We start from the raw sequence: 22540 nt of genomic DNA on the forward strand, positions 1-22540 counted from the left end.
TTGCATAGCTATGACAGGAAACACTGGAATCTAACAATGCCTTAGAAAAAAACAGTTCATCTTAAAAAAATATAGCATATAGGCATACATAAACCCAAATAGGTAATAAAGCAGTTATCAAATAAGCATGTGTCCTATTCTGTGTCATAAACCACTGACACATTGGTGTTTCATATTTTGGAGTAGTCAATGCAATTTGGGAAATAAATCAAATCTGTGTGTGTGTGTGTTTTTATAAGTAACTGTGATTTAATCACATTTTTTTCTCAGTAACTGTAACAGATTACAGTTACATTTATTTTGTAATTAAATTATATAACTCTCTCCCCAACACTGCATGTAATATAACCAAGCTTGGGTCTGAAGAAAATCACATGACTACATCCAACAAACATGATTAGATATGGCTATGTTTATGCAGTAATTATGTGGAAATTTATACATTTTATACATTATACATTTAGTGTATACAAGATTTAGAAAAAAATGAATTTTAAATGTGTGCTTTTTTTTTTTACCTGTCACTGTACTGTCAAATATTACATATATTGACAAATCCAATGCTCACTTCATTAAATTAATGAGGGATGCTTGCAGTCAGCTGATTTTCAGCTTAATCTGTTGAAATGTTTGATAAAATTATTTTGTGCATGTCACACATTCAGTGTATCAGGCCTATACCTATTTCGTTTCTCTTGCACTGCTAATTGGACCTAACTAATATAGGACTGACTTAAACTGGAATAAACGAAAAATTATTACAACATGCGTGAAAGAATGTTTTTGTCCTTACTGCGACAGAAAATATAAGCAACGTTAAAAAAGGACTTTAAATTGTTTTCATCACCATTAGCAAATAATTCCGTGCCGTAGCCTACTTTAGCACAGTTACCATATAAATGATCCAGAGCTATTGGCCGTTATGGGTGCCGTGACCATGCGTCCCGGGGCAGGTCACAGGTGTTCAACAGGTACTGAGACTCAGAGGTGCGAGTCTCTCAGGAGGGAGAGGCGCTGGATGTGATAGTGGATGACTGCTCCTTCATTTCTCCACGCCGCGGTGTGCTGCGGAGGAACAACAACACGGCTCTGATTTAACGAACTGCTAGTCGGTTTAATGTTCTGTCTTGATATTTATTCATGTTAATTGTATGGAGAAGAGGTTTGTTTTCATGCGCCGCGCCGCTCCGCTCGCAGGCTGAACGCGACTGTCCGTGAGGGAGGAGCTACCGGACATCCGATTCCGATAAGGAACTACGAGCGTCACTGAACAGGGTGAGAGACGCGAATGTATTAGCGCGTATTAATGTGCATCGTTTTACATTGAGTGAATGGGACGGGGAACGAGCGAGGCGAGGCAGCAGGCAGCTGTCTGCCTGTCCTGTCCCCTAGCCGGAGAACGAGATCAGCGGCTGATGCGATCTGAGATCTCCTGGCATTGTTGCTGAGCTGTGCGCAGGAAACGCCGCTGCAAAACACAGGCCTGCCGATGAATGAATGAACGAATGAATGAAATAAGCGCGTCGCGATGCTTTATTGTTTTGTTTCGCGGTCCTTGCTATCATAACCACGAGTGCGCTCTTTTGTTTGTCGCGGACGCTCTCCGGCTGTTGAACTTGCCCGTAGTTCGCGAAAGTGTCATAAAGTAACGTGAATGGAGACATTTTGACACCGTTAGCTCTAGTGTTTCCGGTATAACGGGAATGGATCGTTGTATCCTATCGAAGTGTTTGTCAACACCGCAAAAGAGGCGGGTTTTAATGATCTTTGTTAATTGCTTGCTGATGAAGTTACACGTACATCACACTGTTAACATGCAGGAAGAAACAGGTGTATTATGTTTTCATGTGGACTTCGGTATTATCTCATCATAGCTGTAATAACTTACCCCAAACCAGGGTGCGAATTCCTGACTCTCTAATTAACTTGGGGTGTCTTAAAAGTGTGTGTTCTTCGTACATATCAGTACTTTCAAACAACAGTATTTTCAGTACCGCAGGTTTGCCATACATTGCCATACATTATGCGAAAATGTAACCTTGATATATTTAATATTGACGAAGTAAGGCCATGTCAAAGATTCAAATCATTGTGAAATTGATAGTTGAAAATCAAACTTTGATGCTTGCTATCTCATTAGATTTTGATACTTTAGCCTGGATTTCACAGACAGGGTCACACATGCATCTATCTATCTATCTATCTATCAATCTATATGATTTGTATACATGGGTTTTGTCATTGTTATTGAACATATATTTTGCCAGGACTGGAGGCCTGTTTTCCAGTATGACTGCCCTCAGGCAGAGGAAGGGCAGTAGAGGGAAGGACTATTAATGTAGATTCTCAATTAATATTAGGCAATAACATAGTTACACTATTACATAGTTACATTCTAGTCAGGGTGATATATCAAACAATTAAAAAAAAAAAAAAAACTGTGTTAGGAAGGTTACTTTGGAAATGTAATAGGTTACAGATTACAAGTTACCCTATTTAAAATGTAGCTATTTCACTAGTTCAATTACTTTATTAAAGTACATTTGGTTACTTTTTGATTACTTTTCCAAATGAAAGTTTTCAATTGTTATTCATTTTCAAACATTTAAAGCAGGGTTAACCTTACAGTACTACTGTTAGACTTTCAAAATCCTTCATTACTTGAATTGATTATAATAATTTAATTTCAAAGCACACCACAAACTGTTTTGCATAGCCATGGCAGGAAACACTGACATCTACAATACCTTGGAAAAAAACAGTTCATCTTAAAAAAATATAGCATATAGGCATACATAAACCCAAATAGGTAATAAAGCAGTTATCAAATAAGCATGTGTCCTATTCTGTGTCATAAACCGCTGACACATTGGTGTTTCATATTTTGGAGTAGTCAATGCAATTTGGGAAATAAATCAAATCTGTGTGTGTGTGTGTTTTTATAAGTAACTGTGATTTAATCACATTTTTTTCTCAGTAACTGTAACAGATTACAGTTACATTTATTTTGTAATTAAATTATATAACTCTCTCCCCAACACTGCATGTAATATAACCAAGCTTGGGTCTGAAGAAAATCACATGACTACATCCAACAAACATGATTAGATATGGCTATGTTTATGCAGTAATTATGTGGAAATTTATACATTTTATACATTATACATTTAGTGTATACAAGATTTAGAAAAAAATGAATTTTAAATGTGTGCTTTTTTTTTTTAGTTCAATTACTTTATTAAAGTACATTTGGTTACTTTTTGATTACTTTTCCAAATGAAAGTTTTCAATTGTTATTCATTTTCAAACATTTAAAGCAGAGTTAACCTTACAGTACTACTGTTAGACTTTCAAAATCCTTCATTACTTGAATTGATTATAATAATTTAATTTCAAGGCACACCACAAACTGTTTTGCATAGCTATGGCAGGAAACACTGACATCTACAATACCTTGGAAAAAAAAACAGTTCATCTTAAAAAAATATAGCATATAGGCATACATAAACCCAAATAGGTAATAAAGCAGTTATCAAATAAGCATGTGTCCTATTCTGTGTCATAAACCACTGACACATTGGTGTTTCATATTTTGGAGTAGTCAATGCAATTTGGGAAATAAATCTGTGTGTGTGTGTGTTTTTATAAGTAACTGTGATTTAATCACATTTTTTTCTCAGTAACTGTAACAGATTACAGTTACATTTATTTTGTAATTAAATTATATAACTCTCTCCCCAACACTGCATGTAATATAACCAAGCTTGGGTCTGAAGAAAATCACATGACTACATCCAACAAACATGATTAGATATGGCTATGTTTATGCAGTAATTATGTGGAAATTTATACATTTTATACATTATACATTTAGTGTATACAAGATTTAGAAAAAAATGAATTTTAAATGTGTGCTTTTTTTTTTTTCTTCGTACATATCAGTACTTTCAAACAACAGTATTTTCAGTACCGCAGGTTTGCCATACATTATGCGAAAATGTAACCTTGATATATTTAATATTGACGAAGTAAGGCCATGTCAAAGATTCAAATCATTGTGAAATTGATAGTTGAAAATCAAACTTTGATGCTTGCTATCTCATTAGATTTTGATACTTTAGCCTGGATTTCACAGACAGGGTCACACATGCATCTATCTATCTATCTATCTATCAATCTATATGATTTGTATACATGGGTTTTGTCATTGTTATTGAACATATATTTTGCCAGGACTGGAGGCCTGTTTTCCAGTATGACTGCCCTCAGGCAGAGGAAGGGCAGTAGAGGGAAGGACCCGGGGCCCAGCGTTCAGAACCTGAAGCCTGATTGTACAGCTGAACCCAGAGAGAGGTTTGCAACAGGTCAGTGCTGTTTGTTGCAAAAGTAGATACCATTGAATTTAAAGGCATAGTTCACCCAAAACTGAAAAAAATGTCAACATGTTGTGAAGCGTGCCGTAAGCATGTGTGTGGAACTCACACAAGAAGTAATGCGGAAGCACAGAGGACTGTCACTGGATTCTTTTCACATTTCCAGGTTTCTCAGGAGCGGAAGTTGTCATATTTGGATAAGCGTTCATAGTGGTGAATTTGAACACTACATCAAATATATTTTTTGCATTACTATTTACTCTAATAGTAAAAGAAAAAAAATCCACAAGAGGGTTTTCATGACTGTATTAAAAAAGGAAAAGAATAGAGAGAAATTGATTATGGCTGTCAGAAGAGAGAACAATGTCAAATTTACTGTCACTTCCATAGCCGCTCCATTAGAAACACCCTCAAAGCTGTTAACTATTTTTTTCTTTGTAATTTCATGCAAAGGTGATATAATACAAAGTGTAGTGTTAAAAATGTACATATATTAAAAAAAAAAATGAAAATATGAAAAAAAGCTTCATGATGCTGATGACCATCGAAACGCATTATCACAGTCTATAAAAAGGGTCCTTTGTTGTACGAGCATATGTGACTTTTCACAAATGGCTGATGTTTAAGTCAAGCATGAACTCATGAACATGGGTATGACAGTTATTTTTCTCACACACACTTACCACTTTACTTTAGTAGAAATTTCATATGGGTAACCGTCGTATTCACTTTAAGTATTTTTTTTAAGCTTTAGCTATATGGACTCGGAGATCGATAGTTTTTCTAAAAAACTTAATTTGTGTTCATCTTTAAAAAAAAAAAAGTCACATAAACCTAGGACAACATGATAAATTAATTTTTCATTTTTGGTTGGAGTATCACTTTAAGATCATGCCAGAACCTTGAGATATGAATATCAACATACAAAGTATTTAAAGTTTGATCACATGTCAGATTCAAAACACTGATTTTTATACATAAATTGTCATATAATTTTAATCATAGATCTCTGTGCATGTCTCTACTCCTGTTTACCATGTTTATTGTTTAATATTATGGTCTGGGTAATATTGTTGTCATTCTCTCCAGGTGGTTTCTCATGGTGGACAATCTTGTGTGTAATGACTGGCTCAATAGTGGGAATTAGTCTGGGCTTGCTGTGCTGCATCTATGTGGCTACACTTCATGAAAATGACCTCTGGTTCTCCAATATAAAGGTAAAGTCCAGAGCTTTTTTATGTTAAGTGTCCTGAAACAGTGAATATCCAGAGACTCAGGGAGACAACCTTCCATTGTGATTCATTTTCTTTTCAGGCTTTGAAGGATTTTTAGTGTTCTTAGGCTATGTTCCTAATGTAAACAACAGCTCAAGAGATCTAGATTCATAATGTGTGCTTGCATTTCGTCAGTGATGGTGTTCTCGTCTGTCTCATTTTTCATGCATTTCCTCTTGAAAAGGAATTGTTTTCCATATGTGCTGACAGATTATTTTTCTTTCCCTCTGTGGCGTAACAGGCACATAAACAGTTAGCCAGAGTTTGGGCTGCAGATCGTGTTATGACTTCCAGACCTGAAAAAAGATGAAACCACCATGCCAAAAAAGTTATGTCATGTTCAGTTGGATAAATCAGCATGTCCCCGTATCCCAGTTCGCTCATTAAAATAATACAGATCAGGAGTAGTTTAACCACATCTCCCAATCAGTGCAAGATTTACTGCCGCCGGTTTTGCAATAGGGTTAGTTTAGTTTATGTATTTATTTATTTATTGTGCAATGCAGTTTGAGAGCAAGTGTCTGTGTGTGTGTGTGTGTGTGTGTGACTTGCATCTTTTGTTGGAACCAAGGCCTAGTTTTCATTTAGTGAATCTAACAAGAGCCAAACCTGTGCTGCTTTCATGTGAGCTTTGAACATTTTGTCCTCAGATTATTTTGTTTCTCAGAACATAATGTATCTCACAAAATTGAATATGCACCACACTTCATAACACCAGATAAGAGTGCTTTTTTCTCAATGTGTTGGCAGGGTATTTTTAGACTTGCAATGTCTTTATTTTGTATGCTTTCAGGCATACTTAATAGTCTAAAGAACATGTTGAATAATTACTGTATCCTGGACTAGCCCCCTGATTACAGTATGTTGCATTTTTCATCTAGGTTAAAGATGCAACATAAAGTGGACAGGGTAAACTAATGGTTCCAAACCCAATTTTTGGAGGGCTTTATCGCTAAATAAATGCACCAGGTTCAGATTGTTAGTAGAGGGTCTAAGACAAAATGGGTTGCAGATAAGGGGACATTGCTGTAAAAGTAACCAATGGACATATTAGAGTCCTATTCAAAAAATGTTTTAGCATGTGGAATGGAGAGCACAAAAAGGTCATCTCAAGTTTAAAATGAAGTCAGCGTGTGACAGCAGTGGAAAAAGGAAGCTCATGCATGCTGGCTGGTATTTTACTGCTTGCTTATGAGTCATCTTACTTTTATCTGTACTTTTGCTTTTCTGAACGTGACTGGAATGATGACTGTGAATGGATGACCACAGTTTCTGTCCCCATGTGTTTCTTTCATTCTCCGGATAAAAAACGCCTCCATGACTGAGCGAGCATTTGATTGTGCTTTATTTGCAGGCAAATGAATCACCTGTTCTGTTTCAGAGGGAGAGCTGTGGGAATGTCCACTGGTTAACAGCTAATCAAATGTTGCAGCAGAAAGCTCCATTAGAAGCGCAGACGGATTCCACATTGTTTTTCTAATCGTTTCCACTCTTTCAATGGGAAACAGCAGTACATTTCACAGAGGCGCTGTGTAAATGTTCTCAGCAGGAGTTGGTTTTCCAGTATACTTAGCTTCGTAAATGACGATATTGCCATTATTTTTGAACAAAGGCATTTGAAGTCCAGTATGTTCCTCTTCTGGGACACCACCCTAAAGCGGCAGACAGCTGCATTTGGGACGCTTTTAAATTCATTGCGTGTGAAGTCATGTCCATGTCGGTTATAGCGCCACACAGTCTTAATTTCAAACTGGATGTCATTCTATTGTTAGTTCACGAATGTTCTTATGAATGTTTTTACGAATGTTCTTAATTTTTTTTTCTAAATGATGTTCCAAGCGTTTTTTCCCCCCCATCTTTTTATGTTTTTTCCCCTTGACTACCAAGAGGTCACAGTTGTGCGGCCCACATGCCTTCCTTCCTGTCTCAGCCCCTCTCTCTGATCACATGTAAAATGTTCCTCCGGCAGATTGCTGTTTGGTGCCGACTGGAGCTTAGAATGATCTCATGAGGTTTTGTTTTATTGTTTTAATACGTGTGCTATGAAGTTTTTGGGCAAGTAACTCTGGAAAGACCGATAAACAAAAGAGCTTGCAGTCTCAAACAGAGAAAGACAGAGGAACCTTCAGGAAAGACAGGGAAGACGGAGGATAATAATCCTTGAGAATGAAGGTTCCCGACCGGAGCTTAGAATGATCTCATGAGGTTTTGTTTTATTGTTTTAATACGTGTGCTATGAAGTTTTTGGGCAAGTAACTCTGGAAAGACCGATAAACAAAAGAGCTTGCAGTCTCAAACAGAGAAAGACAGAGGAACCTTCAGGAAAGACAGGGAAGACGGAGGATAATAATCCTTGAGAATGAAGGTTCGTCGCAAGAGGAATAGCAATTTGGATGATAACTCAGGGGCCGCCCAGGATAGACCACCTTTGCTAAACTTTGGGGGGAAAGACAATCCGAGGGAGTACAAGAGTGGGCAGAGGGGCACAGAAGAGAGTGTAAAGCTTTCATGGAATCACATTCCAGGACAAAACTGTTGGCCGGCTGCTGTCATAGCAGCAGGATTACTGTTGGCAGGGGCTATTGGGCTGTTTCATGCATGGTGTGTTTATTCTATACACGAAAACCTGCTGTGGTTTTCACAGTTAAAGGTAAGCCGAAGAAGAATCTGTCTCCATTTTTGTTTGCAAGAATGTTGCTAAGAAACATTGTTAAACAAAGTGAATGTGAATGTAAATGTGCGCTCTTTGTATCAGGAGTAGTAGACTTGGTCATTAGGTCATTTTCTTTTCAACCAGTTCTCGTTGTGTTATCTTCCATTGTTATTGTTGCTTTCTGTTTTTTTATACTTTTATATCTTAAAATTGCCTCTTTGTATTTGAGTTTTTCTGAAAAAAAAGAGCGTTAAAGCTGTTTTATGAAGAAAAATAAAAGTGTCGTCTTCTCAAACCAAATTTCATATGACTCTAATCTTTGTGGAGCATATGGATCTTTTTGTCTGAAAACCACTTCCACTATAAAACTCCACCATATTTACAAAACCTGTTTTTTTTTTCTTCCTCAAGGCTTTTATTGCGAATGAAATCTCTGTTTATTCTGGTCAGATAGCTGCTCTGATTTCTTTCTCAGATTGGAAATGTATTTCATTTTAACACCATTTACTCCTGTTGTGCTTCTTGTCATAGTTCATTTTTACTGAATCTTATCCTCTCTTCTTGCATTTGTAGGAAGTCGAGCGTGAAATCTCCTTCCGGACAGAATGTGGCCTTTATTACTCCTACTACAAACAGATGTTGAAGGCGCCTTCTATACAGCAAGGTACTGAAATCTAATTCACAAGACAGGTTTACAGGTTATACGATCACTCTTGCGTCATGTCATCTTTCTGATGGAACACTGATGTTAAAGTCCTTGGGTTTTCTTTTTATGTAAAGAAAAGTGTTCCTGAGGCTCAGTGGTAGAGCATTGCGTTAGCAGCGCAAAAGGTTGTGGGTTCAATTCCCAGGTAACACACATACTGGTAAAAAAATGTATAGCCTGAATGCACTGTAAGTCGCCTTTGGATAAAAGCGTCTTCTAAATGCATAAATAAATGTAGAAATATTGCTCCTATAGGACAGTGGTTCCCAATCCTGGTCCTGGAGAACCCCAAACACTGCACAGATGTTTCCCCAATCAAACACACCTGATTCAACGTATCAGCTCATTAGTAAAGACTCCAAGTCATCAAAAGTGTGTGTCAGATAAGAAAGGCATCAAAAACATGCACTTTTGGGGGTTCTCCATGACCAGGATTGGGATCCACTGCTAAGGAAAGTATTATTTCATTACCATCTTTACTTATAAGAAATTTTCAGATATGTACATGCTTGATTCCATTTGTGTTTTTCCCTTTTAGTTTATTTAGCTCAGTCCAAAATGCCAAGTTTCTTGTCTGCTTTCTGTTATCACTTATGTAATCTGAGAGCTATCAAAGGAATGCTTCATTACATAACCATATCAGTGTGACCGGTCTCAGAAAATAGAGGAAATGTACAACTTTGCTCTAAGTGGTCTTTGCTCAATCTAATTGGCCTAACAGCCCCATTTGGAATGGATTCTCTTTGTGCTTCTACACTGAAAACATCACAATTAGGTCATTACCCATTGAGACTGAAATGGTAAGAACCGCAGCGGTGCCAAAAGCTGTTCTCTACACACCACAATTGGGCCTTTGTACTTATAGTAGAGTAAAAGCATGTTAAGAGCATTGTTTTTCTATTAAGCAATCTTAGAAATCGATTACTGTAAAACGTCACAGCTGTAGTAGCCTACTATATGTGATAGTATAAAGTAGGTTGAGGTTGTTTAATTTTGGAATCCACTTCCATTATACCATTTAGTGGAAATTTTGTCCTGCATTTACAATAATGGAACCCTTTCAAATCAAAGTGTCATTGCCTGCAAATGAGCTCTAATTGTTATCTAAGCCATACTGCTATACAAAGGCAAAATATAGTAGCTACACATTTTGTCAAAATACTAGTCTCTTCGACTATGATCTGTCTATGACAAATGGGTTAGGCTCAACTATGTTTCAAAGAAAACTGATTGTGAGACTGATACTAAAAGCAGTCAAAATGTATCCAAATAAAATGTTCTATATTTTAGTGTTGATGTAGGTATTGTGCTTTTCCTTTGTAAGGCAGCATAGTAAACACGGAAAGAAAAATAATTGTATGTCTAAAGCAGAGTACTGTCACTGCTGCTGATCAATCAGTTGTTTTGTGTGATTTACATACTGTTGTCTACACAGACAGACAATAAGGTTAAATAAAAATCAGTGTACACTACTGTTTAAAAGTTTTTTTTTAAAGAAAATAAAAATCTTTTATAATTTTTTTATTATTTAGCAGGGACACATGTATGAAAAAATTAATCATAGTTTCAACAAAAATATGAAGCACCACAACTGTTTTCAAATTTGATAATAATAGGAAATGTTTCTTGAGCATTAAATCTGCATATTAGAATGATTTCTGAAGGATCATGTGACAGAAGACAGAATCATCTTTGAGAGCAAGGGGGCCCCCTGGTGTTTCAGGGGCCCTACGCAGCTTGCATATTTTGCGTATAGGGAGGATCGGCTCTGATTTTAGCGAATCTTGCATAGCTGCAGTACTACAAAATAACATAATTCATCAAATTAACCAGTTTAAGTTCATACTAAGTGATAAGAGTCAAAGGGCCAGATTTACTAACAGCTTGCACCAGTGCAAACCATCTATTGGTGTTAAAATAGTACTGTCAGGATTTACTTAAGACGCACAGTGAAGAATTAGGGCTGAAAAGGCGTGGGCACAGTTATTTTTTTTGCGCCTGACCTTATTGAATATGCATTTGTAGGAGTTTTCCTTTCAGGGCGCAAAATTTATGGGAGTAACTGAATCATGCAACGCGATTTACTAACTAATTTGCGCTTGGTATATTGCGTTGACCGATATGTAAATAAGATGTTGCGTCTGCGTTCTTTAATTTGCACGTTGTCAGTAAATCACCTGCAGAAATTTCCACGCCCATCGGCGGTGATTTGGAATTGCGCTCTCGTACTAATTTGCCCTGTTGTAAATCTGGCCCAAAGTCTATTTGTGCAAATTTTGACTTTTTGTAAGTTTACCGGGTTTGTGTGTGTTCTTGTGTTCACAGGTCTTTATGAGCTAATTCATGACAACACTACTGAATCAAAGAGAACAATAAACATCCTACAGCGTATGAATATCTACCAAGAAGTGTTCCTTAGCATTTTGTACAGAATACTTCCCATCCAGGTGTTCAGTCACTTCTGTTTTCTTTGTAAGATGCATGGATTCTCTTGGGCTTTTGCAGAATCAGCTTATTTTTCCCATTGTGTATGTATGTGTGTGTCTGTTTGTTTTGCAGACCTACTTGGAGCCAATTTATTTCTACATCTACACAGTGTTTGCTTTGCAGACAGTGTATGTCATCGCCCTCTTTATCACTAGTTGGTTACTCAGTGACTCATGGCTGGCTGGAGCCCTCAGTGGAGTCTGGTACATTCTCAACAGGTGTGTGTGCACAATCAGTCTCTCATACACACAAAACTCACCTTTGCAGTCCATCTGGTGTAAATAGATGCTTGTTATGATGCAGTGTGCATCTCAATTCAGGTAAGTGTCAAAGCCGATATGTTTCTCAAAATGTGAATTGAAACTCTCAAGGACAGCACTAAAATGAAATTTGTCATTTAGGGCTCTTTTTATTCAGTACTACAGGCACAGGCACCTGATAGGATGTTCCCCCTGGAGCAGTATTAATATTTAAGGAACAATCCATTCCTACGCCAGACTATTTGTTGAGCTGATTGGGAAGCTCAATCAAGCAGCACAGTGTTTTGATTGCACCACGTTTGCTTTGCAGACAGTGTATGTCATCGCCCTCTTTATCACTAGTTGGTTACTCAGTAACTCATGGCTGGCTGGAGCCCTCAGTGGAGTCTGGTACATTCTCAACAGGTGTGTGTGCACAATCAGTCTCTCATACACACAAAACTCACCTTTGCAGTCCATCTGGTGTAAATAGATGCTTGTTATGATGCAGTGTGCATCTCAATTCAGGTAAGTGTCAAAGCTGATATGTTTCTCAAAATGTGAATTGAAACTCTCAAGGACAGCACTAAAATGAAATTTGTCATTTAGGGCTCTTTTTATTCAGTACTACAGGCACAGGCACCTGATAGGATGTTCCCCCTGGAGCAGTATTAATATTTAAGGAACAATCCATTCCTACGCCAGACTATTTGTTGAGCTGATTGGGAAGCTCAATCAAGCAGCACAGTGTTTTGATTGCACCACAAAGTTTACACATTGTAGGAAATCAACTTGTGAATGGCTTATTTATAGTTGTTCCTACATTGTAGAAAATACTGTAGCATTGAAAAAATAACACTTTTACAACTCTTTTCACTTTTTTCTTATGTTTTCTTTTCTGACAGCGTAAGCTTGTGTTTTCTGTGCTTGATTTGTGTGCAGAGTGGACACCACACGCGTGGAGTTTACCATCTCACTAAGGGAGAACTGGTCAATACCTTTCTTTGCTCTTCAGGTGGCTGCCATAACCTGCTACTTAAGGCCACAGCTAAAACCTATTCACCAGGTAATCTTATATCCTGATCAATTTAGATGTCTATTCCATTACTATTTCAGATTCAGATTAGTGATAAAAAAAATTATAGAGCAAGCTAGTGGTAGAGGCCTTTTTTTGCTTTTGTTAATTGTATAATAAATAAACAAATAGATAGAATACAAAAAGATTAGAGAAGCTAGTGTTTTTTTTTTTAATAATACAAGCAGTTAGCAAATGAATAGTGCAAGTCTTAAAAGTGTTTTTTTTTTATAAAGAATATAATTAGAATAAAGAGTGCTACAGTTAGAGGCTCAAATAAAGATGGAAGAGATGTATTTTTAGCCGATTCTGATATGTTTCTCAAAATGTGAATTGAAACTCTCAAGGACAGCACTAAAATGAAATTTGTCATTTAGAGCTCTTTTTATTCAGTACTACAGGCACAGGCACCTGATAGGATGTTCCCCCTGGAGCAGTATTAATATTTAAGGAACAATCCATTCCTACGCCAGACTATTTGTTGAGCTGATTGGGAAGCTCAATCAAGCAGCACAATGTTTTGATTGCACCACAAAGTTTACACGTTGTAGGAAATCAACTTGTGAATGGCTTATTTATAGTTGTTCCTACATTGTAGAAAATACTGTAGCATTGAAAAAATAACACTTTTACAACTCTTTTCACTTTTTTCTTATGTTTTCTTTTCTGACAGCGTAAGCTTGTGTTTTCTGTGCTTGATTTGTGTGCAGAGTGGACACCACACGCGTGGAGTTTACCATCTCACTAAGGGAGAACTGGTCAATACCTTTCTTTGCTCTTCAGGTGGCTGCCATAACCTGCTACTTAAGGCCACAGCTAAAACCTATTCACCAGGTAATCTTATATCCTGATCAATTTAGATGTCTATTCCATTACTATTTCAGATTCAGATTAGTGATAAAAAAAATTATAGAGCAAGCTAGTGGTAGAGGCCTTTTTTTGCTTTTGTTAATTGTATAATAAATAAACAAATAGATAGAATACAAAAAGATTAGAGAAGCTAGTGTTTTTTTTTTTAATAATACAAGCAGTTAGCAAATGAATAGTGCAAGTCTTAAAAGTGTTTTTTTTTTATAAAGAATATAATTAGAATAAAGAGTGCTACAGTTAGAGGCTCAAATAAAGATGGAAGAGATGTATTTTTAGCCGATTCCTGAAGATGGCTAAGGACTCATCTGCTCGGATTGAGTTGGGCAGGTCATTCCACCAGGAGGGAACAGTTAATTTAAAAGTCTGTGAAAGTGATTTTGTGCCTCTTTGGGTTGGCACAATAAATATTGCTTAAAAATAAATAAATAATATTTATTTTAAATATTATTAAATAAATAATGTATTTTATATATAAAATAAATGCATATACTATGCATTTGTTTTTAAAGAAACTTACCTTTCACCCCCTCATTCAAGTCTTTGGTTCATGCATGCTCATAGACCTTAGGTTAGACACCATGCTGAATTTTATGCAGATGAAAACCAGGATGTGAGGGATAGACTTATAGGGCCAGTTTTACTAAACAGGGCAAATTAGCACGTGAGCGCAATTCCAAAACAGTGCCGATGGGCGTGGAAATTTCTGCGGGTTATTTATTAACAATGCGCAAATTAAAGAACACAGACGCAACATCTCATTTACATATCGACCAACGCAATATACCAAGCGCAGCGCAAATTAGCGTAGTCACAAATCAAGAATAAAGAAATAAAGAAGACACAGTACGTTGAAAAGAACCGGAGGCCAAAAAATTAAGGTATGCAAGAAGTTTTTGATAGAGCTGGTATGGTAGTGCGTGACTCCTAGTTGGGGATTCCAAGTCGTCTTTTATTTCTTGAAGCAAATTAAAAATAACATGGCTTGGCATTTGGCAAACGATATGTTTGGACAATATGTTCTTCTTGCTTTCTAAATAAATTAATACATGTGGAAAAAATCCTCTCCCTTTTACCACGCGCTCTCTGTTCTCTGCGGTGCCGCCTCCTAGCAACAATAATTGCAACCATTTCAAGCGCAAAATAGTTTAAGACAGGCTTTATTTGGGTGTTAAATAATGGCGCAAATACCAGTAATTTGATGAGCATAAACGTTAGTAAATCGTGTTGCCTGATTCATTTGAATACTTTCCTCCCATAAATTTTGCGTCTGAAAGGGAAACTCCTACAAATGCATATTCAATAAGGTCAGGCGCAAAAATAACTGTGTCCACGCCTTTTCAGCGCTAATTCATCACTGCGCGTCTTTAGTAAAACCTGACGATAGTCTTTACAATGGCACATGCTCTATAGAGGTCCTACAGTACACCCCCTACTTTTCACAACTCACAACTTTTAAAACTGCTTTATGCAGTTTTGTCTACAGAGTTTTTTTTTTTTTTTTTTGGAACAATCAGCTGAACAATTCACATGTTGTTAAACAACAGTGCAATCCATTGAACACATTATACTTCTAGCCATCACGGCCTTGTTTTAATTTCTATCAAAAATTAAATATGCCACTACCCTGACTAAGGTCTATAATTTCAGCAGCTCACTCAATAAATATCTGCAATGCAGACATGTCCAAGTCCGAGACTGTTCTCAGTTCAGCTAGTGTAATGGGGTTTTTGGGAAATGTTGCAACCATTTGTTAAATTTGACTCTCAAGAACTGTTGACTTGAGAACTACTGTCACCAGATGACATGAGCTAGATCCAAAATTGTGCCATCAGCGTCACCAAATGGAAATGGAAAAATATGTTTCTGAACACTCCCTCTGCCTTCAGTTATTTGGATAAACAGATAACCCTGCCCCAAATTCAAACTATTGGTTAAAACAGTGTTGCTGTGTCAAGCTGGGGTGCGTTTCCCAAAAGCATCGTTAGCTAACTATGGTAGTTAGTTCCACTGAAATCTTTTGGTAACGACGGAACTTGCGACCATAGTTGCTTTTGGGAAACGCACCCCTGGTTGGGATGCTCAAACAGTGAAATGTTGGCCTTGTCCCAAATGGCACACTTTATGTGCACTTGTACTCTTGCAGACTCACAGTGGCCGCCATTTACCCATGTTCACCAAAACTGTAGGGTGTCCCGTTTGTCTAAGGCGAGCTCCACTGCAGATTTCTACCCAACAGTCAAATCAGCATTACATCACAAAAGTATGGGCTCTGAGGAAGACTGTGAGGGCTTAGGGTGCCATTTGGGACAGGACCGTTGTGATAGCACCACAGAGCCACAGTGTTTACAATTTTCAGGGAAATGAATCTAAAAATGGCTTACATTGCATTATCTCCGTATTAGAATGAGATAGGAGAAAGAATCAGAAAAATGACAAACTTCAGCTTTAAATAAATGTAATCCAGTTAAATAAGTCAGTCAGTTTTGTTTACTCATTAGGCAAATTAATGAAAAATGGCAAATAATGAAAAAAAGAAAATATGACTTGAAGAACTGAGAAAATATGAGACAGTACGTTGTGATAAATATGTCTGACTGCTTGCTGCTGTTGTGAAATAGTTTTATGAAACATGAAATGGAGGTTAGCAATTGCAAGTGTATGTGTGAAATATTTACTCTGCCGAGCACATATTTGTTCTCTCTCAGTATGTTCTCTCAGCACAGACTCTTAATTGCTTTCCTGACATATGGTATATCACTGGAAATATTCTCATTGTATGAGCTCTGAAGAAAGAACAAGGTTTTTGTATGTTTGGTGATTAGAATTGAACATTGTTTTGCGTTCATGTGCTTTCTACCACAGAGGGTGGTACTGTGGCTGGTGTTCGTCTCCACCTTCTGCTTCTGTTTGACATGGCAATTCAATCAGTTTGTCCTGCTGGTGCAGGCCCTTATAATCTTTACTCTGGATTGTCTGGACTTCCTCACAGCGGAACAGGTAACACTCAAAGACACATTTGAGAAACTTTCCACCTTTTGAAGTTCATGTGAGGTTGGATATTAATTTCTTTCTGCCTGTAGGTGGTTTCTCTGTACCTGATGCAGGTGTTGAATCTGTTATTGGTGTGGTTACTGCAGTTCTGCAATTCTATGATTCTGGGCTCTCTGGTGCTCAGCTTCATTGTGTCTGCCCTCTTCATCAAACACTTCCAGGTCAGTGCACATTAAGTTGGGAAAGTAAGAGCATAAAACCATTTTTTGTGATTCTAAGAACATATATGTTACATGAAATCCCAGATACCATATGCATTTATCTATTCAATATGTGTGTTTTCATTCAGGGTGTGTAATTTTTAGCGTGCTCATCTGCAATACTGTAGTCTCTAAAGCAGCGGTGGCGAACTCCGGTCCTGGAGAGCCGCAGCCCTGCAGAGTTCAGCTCCAACCCTAATTAAAACTCACCTGCCTGTAGCTTTCTAGTAACCCTTCAGACCTTGATTAGATTGTTCAGGTGTGTTTGATTAGGGTTGAAGCAAAACTCTGCAGGGCTGCGGCTCTCCAGGACTGACGTTCGCCACCCCTGCTCTAAAGCATTTAGTCAGATCTTAGAATGACATTAAGCAGATCTCCTTGTAAGGTTTATGGTTTAGACTGTACTGAATATGTTAATATGCTCCTTAAAGATTATGATCAAATGTTTGTACACAAATCTGATTAAAGTAAACACAATGCTTTCCAGATGATCTCAGTGATGAGCTGTATATGTGCTTGCTGGGATGTGAGCTCTAGTATTGTATTCTGAATTGCCAAAAATAAAAAATAAACAAATAAACAAATCAAAAAGAATCTGTTTTCAAATTTGTTTACTTTATTTGAATTAGTGGTGAGATGGAAAAAATGACACGTGAAGCAGTTAGATGTAAAGCATCTTTTTTTTGTGTGTGTGTTACAGGCTCACTAATGTCATTTCTCCTAATAGTCCCATGTGCTCATTGATATTTCCTGTATAATGAATTAGGCCTAGTGCAACTAAATAAATGATGTATTAGGTCAGTTCCATGTGATGGCGATGTCTAAGTACAGTAGGCACACTCATCACTATGAACCGAAAGCAATTACTTTAAAGACATTTCCTGAAAACGCATCCCATCCGTTTTAGACTAAAAAATGTTTACATGAGACACTTCATCACTTTTGTTTTCTTGCCCAAGCTTTATCTGTGTTCCCTAACACCCAGTTCTATTTTGATTGAAAACTGAGGCTAAGAATAGTGTTGTAGTTTATTTATTAATACCTGCTGTGTGCATGTGTGGCTTTCAGACGGGACTAAAGACGGGCGGCTTTGTCATACGAGTAGGAAAACTGGCTCTTCACACACTCCTAGTCCTCACATTAACTTTCACCATCAATTATTCAGCCAAGGTGAGCTATGAATCGTGTTCTACATCGTCTGCCCTGTCATTAATGATAAAATAGAGCTTCTCTACCATCTCCTCCTGAGACACTAGCTTTGCTTTCACTCTCATTGTCTTTCTTCATATCTCACTCTCATAAAAACCCACATCCCCGATCTCATGAGACACTTACTTGAATGATTTCATCCATCACTCTCTCCATTTTAATTGACAGAAAATACTCCAGCTGAAATCCGACGAGCACATCTTTAAGTTCATAAAGGCCAAGTTTGGCTTCGGGGCAACGAGGTAAGTCTTTGGTCATTTCTTGTGGCGCTACATCTAAGCCTTTTATCATCAGTCAAATGCCATATCGTGGTGTCTTATTCAGAAGTGAGATCTACTCCAAGACTAGAGCGAGCCATTAATCCGCGTCCAGCTCTGGTGGAAAAATAACATCTGGCACACAATATAATCTGCTCATCTACTAGATATTTATGAAGCCATTTCAGTTGATCAGATGAATTGCTGCTCCCAATAACCTGTGTAATATATATCCTGCCGCCCGCACTACCTCCCTGCCTCTTTCTTTCAGAGACTTTGATGCCAGTCTCTATCTGTGCGAAGAGGCTTTTGGCTTGTTGCCATTGGATACATTTGAGCGGTTGGCTGGCACAGTGCTGCTCTATCCGTATCTGTGCACACTCAGTGTGCTCTTCATCTTGCTGCTGCTGGTGGCGCTCTCTAATCTCAGGTAAAACTACCGCATCACTTCCTCTCTGTGGGAAATGCTCAGGCGCACTACCATGCCGTATGCTACACGTTAACGAGACGTGTATCTGGGAATTTAAATATTCTCATAATGTTCATTTTTCTAATTAGAGCACAAAAATAGGCTGAAAAAATGACCAACAGAGCAGTGATTATAGCTTCATAACCACCTTGTCCACCACAGGTCATAATGCTAATTTACAATTAGAGTTATTAGTCTTTATTAGATGTGCTACACAATAATTGGACACTAGATGTATTTTTTTCATTAGGGCTTTTAAATGTGTTATTATGTTCAGTTCAAAGCAGATTTGCTGTTGCTTTAAGGTCTGCTGTGGCCCTCTTTTTTGTTCTCTTTTCTTATCAGAATCACAGGAGCCCATAAACACCCAGAGGCTTTGCACCACACACACACACACACACACACACTAATCAGATAGGCTGTTAACCCTTCTAGACTTTAAGAAAACACACACACGCTTGAACTCTGAATAATACAGCTGTTAATATGTTTTAATGTGTGGTAGTATTCTTGTTTGATTCCTAATTCTTCATCCCAGCACGAATGGGTCAGGCCAAGCAAGCAGGGAGAAAGAGGACAGGACCTTTAGGATGCGTCCGGACGTCGCTTACAATCTCTTGCACACCGTCTTCTTCGGCCTGCTCGCCTTTTCCACTATGAGGTAAACAAGTTGTAAATTGGAAAATGTTGTTGCTTTCATACCACGTATCTCTTTCCCTCCATGCAAATATTTTCCTTCTGTATTTTCCTCACTCTACCGTCTGTAATTTCATTCCCTGCTGCTGCTGCTATGGTGCATCTCAATTTCAACCTCTTTTCTGCTTCCACTTTCATTTCCTGTCCTCCACACCGCTTCTGATTTGTGATCTTCTTCATCTTATTAGTCCGTATCCCAAGTTGACGGTTCATTCGAGATTTTAATGATGAATGAATTATGCTAGAACATTGCGATATAGCTTCATAAAGTTGAGTTTGGTGTCAGAAATAGTAATAGAGTTGAAAATGAATGCTGTTCGAGTCTTTCATGTTTGCAGTCTGTTGTCTGAGCTTTATGATAGATTTCTATCTTTGCTGCTGGCAGGATGAAATATTTGTGGACTGGCCACATGTGTGCTTTCGCTGCCTTTGGGGTGTGTGGTAAGGAGGTGTGGTCGTTGTATCTGAGGGTCCTTCACTGCAACACTAAAACCACGGTGAGCCACTGAGATCTGTTACACAAACACACATTTACATTACATTTACATTTAGTCATTTAGCAGACACATACATTGTAAATGAGAGATATTGGCAATAGCATTCAAAAGTTTGGAAAATGTGAGTAAAAACAGCAATGAAATATTATTACAATTTAAAATAACTGTTCTATTTTAATATATCTTACGTAATTTATTTCTGTGATGGCAGCCATTACAACAGTGTCACATGATCCTTCAGAATTCATTCTAATATGCTGATTTGATGCTCAAGTAAAATTTCTCATTATTATCAATAATACTTCTTTGATGAGTAGAAAGTTCTAAAGCATTTATTTAAAACATAAGTATTTTGTAATAGAAATGTCTGTACTGTCACTTTTGGTCAATTTAATGTGTCCTTGCTGAATAAAAGTTTTCTAACGATAAAAACAAACAAAAAAAAATCTTACCCAAAACTTTTGAATGCACACATAAACGCATTGTAGAGTAGAAAGGTCTGAGCTGTAGAAAAGGAGAAATGAGACAACATGCACAGTAATAAGAAGTAACATATTTCAGGATATATATTCCGTATAAATATGACTGTCTAATGAAAAGCAATGTTTTCCAGTGAAACTTGTCTCATGTTAGGGCTATGTTGTGTAATGTGAGAGGAACACATGAATAATTTACATTTCATATAAAAGTCGCTTACTAATGCACAGTCCAATTCCAAGTCTTATCTCCCTGCATATTATTCACATTTTCATAAAACATTTTTCCTAAATCAAAACATGTTTTCATAAAAAAGTTTAACGTTTTTGTAAGTTTAATGCAGTTAGTGCAGCAATTTTCAACATTTTCTAATAATATTTCTTGCATTGGCTGCAAAGCTCACAACTTTCTCACAGTATCTTACCCAAAGCATCAGCCACACTTTGCTTCCCAGCAACTATCACATGACTATGTTGCCGATTCACCAACATAAGCAAAAATATATGCAATGTTTTTTTTTTTTACATTTTTGTTTGTAATGTTACAAATTTACTGACTGTGTTTCCCGTGCACTTCTATATGTTCATATAACAAATAGGTTTGGTAGATTAAGGATACAATAGAGTTTACCCAGTTTACCCTGCTCTCCTCTATACTCAATACAAGCAATAGCAAAAAAACATGGGTCTAATAATAAAATTCAGCACGTATGGAAGCCCACGGTTATCACATATCGCTATATACAAATGTAATTTTGAAGCTGTAATGCTCAATGTTATTAACTAATATTGAATTTCAAGTAAGGAATGGTTTTCTTTTTTCAGCATAAATGTGCAAGTGTGCACACAGCTGAACATTTCATTTCCCCACTAGGTGGCAATGTAGTTAAAGCCCTCGATCCTAAACCATTACGTCCTGTTTCTTCCCATTTATATGGTTATTTATCCATTTATGTTATTAATCTGTTTCCACAGATGAGACTGATCAGGTACTCTGTTCCTATTGTAATACTGGCATTTCTTTATTACAAGGTAAGACATTTTCAACTATGCTGTCATGTATCTATTTGCATATATTGTTAAGCTGCCTGGGTCACTGTACGCCATAAACAGTCACGCAGGAATCCTAGTGCACGTAAATGGAATTCGTATCACACTGTGCGTGTTATTTAGGAGAGTTCTGATTCCACAATGCGGGAATGAGCAATCAGATATGAATTGTGCGTTTGTATGTTTGTGTATTTGGATGTTTGTTGGGCTGCTTTGTTGATCATTGATTATTGTGAGTCATTCCCATTACAGCAGTCTCACACTCTCCCTCCATCTCAGTCGCTGTCTTTCTGTTGACAGTTCTGGCCCAGACTGATGGAGGAGATTTCTGAGCTGAGAGAGTTTTATGACCCAGACACTGTGGAGCTAATGGAGTGGATCAGGTAAAGCAGCTGTAATCTTCCTCTTACACGCTACAAGCAAACTCTCGCAGACAACGATCAGACAAGAGGTCTGCAACCCTAGGCACGCAAGCCACCGATGGCACTATGAAGGGTACTCATTGGCATCGATAAGAGCGTGATATTAATATTATATAAATTTTTAATTTACTTAGTTGTTTATTTTAGAAGTGTTGAAGTCCCTCGCATCTGCATGCCAAACTTCTTTTGCAGTAATCCATCCTTATCATCACACAGTCTGTTTTTATTTAGCTATACGCTGTATGGACTGTGATGGAGTTGGGTTGAGTCTTTTTTTTTTTTTTTTGCTGCTCACACAATAATTAGTATAATTGAGAAATCCTCCCGCTAGCAGCATTTTATATTAAGTGCTACAAACACATAATAACGAATCAGTCTGGCATACACAGTCTTTAAAGGAATAGTTCACCCAAAAATGAAAAATAGCTGAAAATGTACTCACCCTCAGGCCATCCAAGATGTAGATTAGTTTGTTTCTTTATCAGAACAGATTTAGAGAAATTTAGCATTACATCACTCACCAATTGATCCTCTGC

The 22540-nt window shown here is 37.4% G+C and overlaps 1 protein-coding gene across 4 annotated transcripts in view; it reads left to right on the forward strand.

Annotated features, from left to right (window-relative positions):
* Positions 1 to 3964: 3964 nt before the first annotated feature.
* The window catches only part of LOC107712491 (probable C-mannosyltransferase DPY19L3), a 44637-nt gene continuing 26061 nt past the window's right edge, over positions 3965 to 22540 (forward strand). Inside the window, exons 1-16 of one of the 4 annotated variants that reach the window (XM_016517762.1) lie at positions 3965 to 3975; positions 4234 to 4364; positions 5463 to 5590; positions 8874 to 8964; positions 11332 to 11453; positions 11566 to 11711; positions 12675 to 12798; positions 16540 to 16674; positions 16758 to 16889; positions 17997 to 18098; positions 18306 to 18379; positions 18666 to 18824; positions 19402 to 19524; positions 19945 to 20056; positions 21508 to 21564; positions 21883 to 21965. In XM_016517762.1, coding sequence (XP_016373248.1) covers positions 4256 to 4364; positions 5463 to 5590; positions 8874 to 8964; positions 11332 to 11453; positions 11566 to 11711; positions 12675 to 12798; positions 16540 to 16674; positions 16758 to 16889; positions 17997 to 18098; positions 18306 to 18379; positions 18666 to 18824; positions 19402 to 19524; positions 19945 to 20056; positions 21508 to 21564; positions 21883 to 21965 — 1697 coding nt within the window. In that variant the 5' untranslated portion in view covers positions 3965 to 3975; positions 4234 to 4255. The other 3 variants (XM_016517758.1, XM_016517761.1, XM_016517759.1) reach the window with 3 other exon arrangements.

The sequence above is a fragment of the Sinocyclocheilus rhinocerous genome, unplaced genomic scaffold, assembly GCF_001515625.1.
Source record: "Sinocyclocheilus rhinocerous isolate Xijiao unplaced genomic scaffold, SAMN03320098_v1.1 scaffold838, whole genome shotgun sequence".
Classification (NCBI taxonomy): domain Eukaryota; kingdom Metazoa; phylum Chordata; class Actinopteri; order Cypriniformes; family Cyprinidae; genus Sinocyclocheilus; species Sinocyclocheilus rhinocerous.